General features: G+C 31.5%; 1 protein-coding gene and 1 pseudogene across 1 annotated transcript; one reads left to right on the top strand and one right to left on the bottom strand.

Annotated features, from left to right (window-relative positions):
• LOC140810764 (abscisic acid receptor PYL4-like) lies at positions 1-817 on the top strand. Its single transcript, XM_073168652.1, has one exon. The coding sequence runs from the start codon at positions 38-40 to the stop codon at positions 692-694; it is 657 nt and encodes a 218-aa protein (XP_073024753.1). The 5' UTR covers positions 1-37; the 3' UTR covers positions 695-817.
• Positions 818-4,791: 3,974 nt separating this feature from the next.
• LOC140803116 (protein trichome birefringence-like 33) lies at positions 4,792-8,189 on the bottom strand (annotated as a pseudogene).
• Positions 8,190-8,412: the final 223 nt, after the last annotated feature.

Raw genomic sequence — 8,412 nt, 5'->3', positions numbered from 1 at the left:
ACGTTTTCTTCAATACTTGAAAAAAATTAACTCCAAAATGTCTTCCTCTCTTCAGCTTCAAAGAATCAACTCAATCCACCACACGGTCCCTACTAGCGGTGGAGAAACTGGCGGAGCCGACGCTTTCAACAGTAAACAGCCGAAGCCCTCCTGGGTAATGCCTGAAATCTCAGGCCATCAGATTCCCCTGCCGGAGAATTCGCTACGCCACCACGCTCACTCGGTGGCGGCGAACCAGTGCTGCTCCACGGTGGTCCAGGCGATCGACGCTCCGATAGACTCCGTGTGGTCTTTAGTCCGCCGCTTCGACAAGCCGCACGCCTACAAGCACTTCCTCAAGAGCTGCAACGTCATCCTCGGCGGCGGCGAAGTGGGCACGCTGCGGGAGGTGCATCTGGTCTCCGGCCTCCCAGCGGCGTCCAGCACCGAGAGACTCGAGATCTTGGATGATGAGGAGCACGTGATGAGCTTCAGCGTTGTTGGCGGCGACCACCGCTTGCAGAACTACCGCTCCGTCACAACTCTGCATGCACTCGACGGAGGTGAGGCAAATGGGACGGTGGTGGTGGAATCGTATGTGGTGGATATTCCCCAAGGAAATACGAAGGAAGAAACCTGTGCTTTCGTTGGTACAATTGTGAGGTGCAACCTGGTATCACTTGCGCACATCGCTGAAAATTTGGCCAAAAATTAAAATAAATCATCTTAATTAATTATTAAGTTTTTTATATGTTGCTGAATTTTTATTTTTATTTTTTTTCCTAATAGACCGGAGTTTTTCCTTTTTATATAATTTTATTTTTTCTATAGAGACTAATACATAGTACGATTAATGTATATTTTTAAAAATAAATATTCCTGCTTTTTACATTTTTTTTTTTGACAAAATGCAATTCCTTTTATTTTACGATCTGTCCATAACTACAGAACATTACCAGAAAAGAGGAATTGCATCACTGGATTATAATTCTTTTTTTATTATTATTACAACTCACACGGAGAGTGGGAATCGAACCCGAGAAATTGACTAATCCGACAAAAGATGAGACCATTGAGCTACAAGCTCGGTCTCCCCTGAATTATAATTCTGTACAACTTTACTTAATTTTTTAGTGCAAGTGTGTATAATTTTGTAAAGATTAACTTTAAATAGCATTATCAATATTATATTAATGTTAATTATCTAATATAAATTCTAAAATGGAAGATCATATAGTTGTTACATTGCAACTAATGTTACGTGTGCACATACCAAATTGAAACTTTTTTCCTATTTAAATCCATATGTTACTGTAGATGTTTTATAACTGAACATCTAAGTTTGAGACGATATTTTTAGTTTAATGACCGATAAAATAACACAAATATGGTGTTTTCTGAGTTAGTCATTGTTTGTCTTTTCATTTTTTTTTCACCGGAGTTGTGATATGATGTCTGACAAATTAATAACAATGTCTATATCACATCAACAATTTTAAATGTCACGTCATCAATGTCGATCATATTTAATGAAAAATTATTAAAACTGAAAATTGTTACTTGCAAATTTATGTTACATAAAGTGCATTTCAAAAAAAAAAATGTTACATAAAGTGGAAAATGATGAAATGAAAAGAATCTAATTTTTAATTTTCCACCTACGCTCAAGTAGATTTATTATTATTGCTATGTTATAAAGTTATTTAAAATACTCAAACTTGCTCCCCAACTTGTTGTACGAACACAAGCCCACTTGTTATTTAGTGATGTTTCTTTTTCGTACGTTGTTTTTTACTTTTTAGAAATATAAAAATATTATTTGTGTTTGAATTTCATTAAACGCTGGAAAATTCAAATAGAATTGCAAGTTGGCAATAGGGCTTTTAATCGGATTTGTTCCTTTCGCTTTGGGGAATATCTAGCATCTTTTACCTAGATATATTACAGTTATTTAATAAGGGAAAAAAATATTTATTTTGCATTAAAGAAGAGAACATTATATGTAATGACAAAAACTTATGAGACGATCTCAAGGGTCGTATTTTGTGATACATATATCTTAATTGAGTTATCGATGAAAAAAATATTACTAACTTTTATGCTAAGAATATTACTTTTTATTGTGAATATTGGTAGAGTTGATTCGTCTCACATATAAAGATTCGTGAGATCGTCTAACAAGAAACATATTCATATCTAATATATTATAATTGAAAGGTTTTATTCTTTCTTTATGGTTTTTTTTTATAGGCAAAAACTTGTGTGAGACGGTCTCACAGGTCGTATTTGTGAGACTGATCTCTTATTTGGGTAATCCATGAAAAATTATTGTTTTTTATGCTAAGAGTACTACTTTTTATTGTGAATATGGGTAGGGTTGACCCGTCTCACAGATTAGTATCCGTGAGACGGTCTTACATGAGACTCACTCTTTTTTATATTATGGTAAACTATCATTAAAACAAATTTTAGTCAACACTATAAGCGCCAAAATTGAAATCCTCTCAAGAAATAGGCAAAAACTTGTGTGAGACGGTCTCACGGGTCATATTTGTGAGACGTATCTCTTATTTGGGTTATCCATGGAAAAATATTATTTTTTATGCTAAGAGTATTACTTTTTATTGTGAATATGGGTAGGGTTGACCCGTCTCACATATTAAAATCCGTGAGACGGTCTCACATGAGACTCACTCCAAGAAATATATAGGTTTGGTTGTAATTTTGTGTATTTATTTTTTTTTATCCTAAATCAATAAAATAATTAATTATTTATCATAAATCAATTAAATATTTGAATTTAAAGCACATTACTATCCTTATATCTTTATTTTATTTATATTAATTAATTTATCGAAAAATGAAAAAAACTAAATTTATCATCTTATACCAAATTTTAATCAATCAAACCAAACATATCATCATAACTATTATTTATTTTATATTATTCTACATTCTGATAAATTATTTTAATAAAAATAAAATTATTTATCTATACAATCTCTTCAATTTAACTAAACACCCGAATGCATAGATTGGTTCGGAGAAGTAATTTTTTTATTTAAAAAATATTTCAAACTAACATTAACTTCCCAAATTTAATAACCGAAAAGGGACTTCAAAATTAAAAGTTTGAAATTATGTATGAAAATTGAATAAATTTAAATTTCAGAAAAATAATAATAATATATAGTTTAAACAGGAAAAAGCTCATAATAGCGTGAGACCGTCTCACAATTTTTTTGAAATAACTATATACATATAGAAATCTTATTTGTATATATTCACCTCTTATCTAATATTATACATATATATATATATATATCTAAAAAATTATATAATATCATCTAAAAACAGAAATATATATTTTTTTAAAAAAATTGACACTCGTGATTTATTTAATATTACTTATTATTGAACGCCTAATCTTCCCATTTTGTAACGTGGTTACATAGTCACTAGCCAAAGCATTTTGGTGAAGTTGTATTTGGATTGATAAATATAATTTGAAGTGATGAATTTGATTAAGAAAAATATTCTTCTTCGGATAAATTGGTACATAGTATGTCGCGCGCGCGCACACACTTACACAACACACACACACGTACATGTGTGTTCATCAGTGGGTGGATTGAAATGGAATGACTAAAAAATCATGGGAATACTTATAGAATTTAAGAAAATATTACAGGTGAAGTTTCTTAAGTTTTTAGTTTGATGATGTTATTTTTTCATTCATAACTTGATTTTTTTATATAAGATTACGGACAAATTTTCATGTGACTTAATTGTGTTATAGGTTTAAAAAAATTTAGATTAACTTATAAATCACGAGAAGTAGGAATGTTAATTAACATTATTATTGAAAAATATGTTTCTCTTTGTAGGATTTAAGATCACACAATATATTGAAATTTATGATTTTAGTTTTTAAAAGAAAATTGTATGCTTATTAAGTCAAAGTAACAACACGCACGTTTCTCATCCCACAAATCAAAATCTTATTCCTACTCTGTATAATACATCATTTATGAATTGCATTCGATTTATTGGGCCAAGAAATAATAGTAACACATTAATTCATATTTATGTTGGTGTACAATAATCGTCCTTATTAGTAAAACAATCGAAATGTAACGTTTTAGCTATTATACGATTTAAACATTTGAGTTGTATTATTACTACTAGCTATAACTTTTGATAAAATAAAAAACGCTCGATGCTACAATTGAATCGAAACCAATGTCACGAGTTCAATTCACATTGATTACAAGAAGTGCGAATATTGAGAGAGATTGTTGAGGTGTAATAACTGTCTCTCTTTGGTAATAAATCGAAACGTGATACTTGAGCTGCTATACGATTTAAAATAATTGAGTTACACAATTACCATTAACTATAGTTTAGGGTAAAACAACAAATACTCGATCCTACACTTTCTTTCCAAGAATCAACATATAGCTAGTAAGGCTTCATTTTATATTGATATATGTAATAGAATAACCGAGATCCGTCCTATATATTAGTAACTTCATCATATTAGTAATTTATGTTCTCAAAATTTTAGCTCAGTCCTATGTCTTTTATTATTTCGGCAATTTAGTCCTTTTTACCAAGAGTTTTGATGTGTGCATCATGTCAGCGTTCAATGATATACTAAAATTAAAATTTGATAACATTAATGACCAAAATCACACAGATGTGAATATACTAAACCGAAATTGCAATATTTCCCCAGTCAAACTCTATTTTTCACTCTTTGGAAAGTAAATATTTATTCAATTAAAATTGTTATACTTATGTAGCACAAAATGAAAAGGAGAACTTCATTCCAATAAATTTCCCAATAACAAAACAATGTTTTCAACTGCATAGCGTAGACATATATATTTATATATGCAGGTATAATTTGTTGCTGTCCCATAAAACTTTTTCCCATTTCAGTTTGGTCCTCTACAAAAATTTTCCTGCTTTCCACATCTTCCCGCGACCCTTAATAATCTCCGAAATGTCCATAATCTCAGGGATAAAAAAGCTTAGAGAACAAGAGTTCGTTCCAAGTATCTTGAATCCCAGGCAGACACCAGTGCACACAATCGGCATAACTCGCCGGATTCGCCACCTGTTCGGGAGTTAAAGGGGTCCATTGTTTCTTGTATATGGATGTATGCGCGTCTTTTCGGTAACTCGAAAGCTGTGTGATATTGAGAAATGTAATGGGAACCTTTGATCTGCTGAAAACTTCAGAGATGACATCCATTATAGACTTTTTGCAATCTGATCCCCAGTATGTTGGATCATCTATCATGCCTGTTTCATTGTAGCAGTTCCCATCTGGAACCCTTCCCCAGTCAATACTCCTGCATTTGGTTTTGGCATTTTAACCATTACTTTTATATACGTTGCTGGAATTAATTTAACTAATTTACTCATCCAATAATTCAATTTAGACAAAGAGATAAATAGTAAAAAAAAAAATAAAAATTAGCACGTTATAAACTTGTTAAATTTTGGTCTTGATGTGCTAGCTTTTATATTTATGGTATTTTGGTTCGATTGCTAATATGGTGTCGAACATGCCAAAATATTTCGACATCACATTATCAATTTCATGTCCTAAAATTATGGGATACGCACCACTTGAGAAATATGATTTAAATCCAAAATATCAAATTATGCCGCTAAACAATTTTGAATATTAATTTCTTTAGGAAAATTACAACATTCAAAGTTTAAGGTTGTAAATTCTTCTTTTGATGATGTAATTGATCAAGGTTTAGTATAAATTCAAAAAATTGTTTTTTTTTTCCACTTTTAGTAATTTTTCACTAGTAATATATATTGACATGATGTCAGGTAGATCAAAATATTATTTCTGATTCATTATATGCACACCATTCAGGTAACAGTTTTTTTTAAAAAAAAAACTAAAATCAGGAGAAAAAAACCACCTTATTGTACTAAAATCAAGTATTGCCCTTTTTTATTATTAATTCATTAGTCTATTTGAAAGTCTTCTATAGCGGATTTGTAATGATATGGCAATTATGAATATTTCCATTATTAATATTTACACTTACTTTCATGAGTTGGTGAAAAAGACTCTTGTTTTCTTGGGATCCATATGTTTCTTACACCATCCCAACATGCTCTCCATTGCCAAACCATAAGCTTCCTCTGTTGGTAGCTCCTCAATATCTTTTTCTTCATCTTCAAAAGAACCTTGCCTTTTTTTAAAAAAAAAAAGAAAATTTTTTGGAAAATGAATAAATCTATATATACAGATAATTAATTAAATGATTTGATAAAAAAAAAAATTAAACTTACAGAATCTTGAAATATTCAAGGCCAGTTATCCACCACACATAAGTATTGAACACAATTATATCGACTCCTTCCCAGTGCTTCCCATGCTTGTTTATAGATCCTCTTCGAACTATTCGATCGCTTATTCTATGTATGGTTGCTTCATCCGAGTTCGATTCCAATAGAAATGGTGCCCAGTAGAACTCTATCGTCGCGTTGTACTCCTGAATCAAGTCTCAGGAACCTCAAATTACTTAAAAAATAATTTTAGTTGATTTGGTGTCCCTTATTGATCACCATATTTTATTACATTCTAAAACCAATTTTTTACCCTTTATTTTTAAATTTTATAATAGGTGCATGTATTTCAGCTACTGTATTTAGCAAAATCATTCCTGCATAATAAAATTATACTGTTCTTTGGATGTTAACTTGCTTTTATGACAAAACTAAATAAGCTCTACAAATTTCCAATACTAGATGCGATAATGCGTACCTTGGCAGTGAAAACTGTTAGTGAACCCAAAGTATTCATGGATTTACCATTTTTAGGTATGATTCTGTGAAGCAGACAAACCATGGAAACGAACTGTCCCCGGCTCAAAGAATCGCCCACGAACATCATTCGTTTTCCTCTAAGGGTTTCCAACATTAATGTCTCATCGAACCTGCATGTTGCCATATAGATGCAAGCTATGATTAAGATTATTAACATACTTCCAGATTATTAATAAAATTTCTCAATCATCAAATGGTAAATGATTCATGTGCCCGATTTCCGTCCGAAATCAAGTATTTATCTGAACATGATAACTATATTTCTTTGTTTTTGTCTATTGTTTCGGGATAGAATAATTTAAAGAGTAGGTCTCTTGTGAGACGGTCTCACGAATCTTTATCTGTGAGACACATCAATCATATCGATATTCAAAATTAAAAGTAATACTCTTAGCATAAAAAATAATATTTTTTCATGGATGACCCAAATAAGATATATGTCTCACAAAATACAACTTATGAGACATCTCACACAAGTTTTTGTCTAATTTAAAATAATAATTACGAAATTGTTGAATATAAAAACGTGTTTCCTGACCATAAATGGAAGTAATATCATATATATAGTGGTGATTATACGGATTGTTAAATGAAATGATTAGCTAGCATTTTAGGCTTTTTCTACCATTGTAATAATCCCTATATAGAGTTAAAAATCAAGCCATTTAATTAAGTGTTTTGGTAGACCACGGAATGATTTATTATTTTAATTAATATTATATATATACTATTAATTATCATGTAGATATATTTTTAAACTAAAAAATAATGAAGAAACCTTGGAAGGGAACATCCAGAAGGTTGCCATCTCCAATGTTGATAGCCCTTGTCCGGCCGGCCTTGTTCTTGACATGTCAGCTGTGGTTGTATGTACGGACACTCCGACTCGTCGTAAAGCGGCCTCGACTCGTCTCGCATCCATCTTCCTTGGAATATATCGCAATCTTTTTCACTCTCTCCAATTGCAAAAGCCAACCTTTCTACTAATTTCTTCTCTAACACCAAAAAAATCTAGTGATCAAGATAATTATATAAATAATCAAAAAAAAAAAAAAGGTTTGATCCAGATGGAAATTTGACACGGCTTTTTTTGCCAAGCCCTCACTATGATACACTGATATTAGAAACGAGAAATGTGTGTATAATGATTATATCATACTCGTGGACGATGATGTGTTTTGGTCTCGATGAGAATTGAATTTGGAACTGAATATATAACGTAAAAAACCTTCACCGCGGAGGATGGTAACGAGAAGGATGAATGCTAAGAGAGTAAGCGGATAAGGCGAGAGGCGGACTCTTTCGGAGGGAGACGACGGTGGAGGAGGAAGGGGAGGGAGATGGTGGTTTCATTTGTTTTGAGTATTTCTAGTTTCAAACTATTAGGAGAAATCCATATATTCTTATTTGGATGGAGTGTGGTATATATATGTTCATCAATGTTGTATATCAGTAAAAAGACAAAAAAATTTGTGGGAATAAAACTTAGAGTTTACCAAAATTACAAGTGATTTTTGTTTGTATTTTGGTCGCTCTTTTATATTTTTTAATTGAATTTAGTTTGTCAAA

Source organism: Primulina eburnea, chromosome 1, assembly GCF_022965805.1.
Source record: "Primulina eburnea isolate SZY01 chromosome 1, ASM2296580v1, whole genome shotgun sequence".
Classification (NCBI taxonomy): Eukaryota; Viridiplantae; Streptophyta; class Magnoliopsida; order Lamiales; family Gesneriaceae; genus Primulina; species Primulina eburnea.
The sequence above is the reverse complement of the archived record's forward strand: the minus strand, read 5'-3'. Positions and strand labels throughout refer to the sequence as shown.

Excerpts from the sequence above, each read along its gene's own strand:
- LOC140810764 (XM_073168652.1), top strand. The coding sequence starts at position 38 with ATGTCTTCCTCTCTTCAGCTTCAAAGAATCAACTCAATCCACCACACG.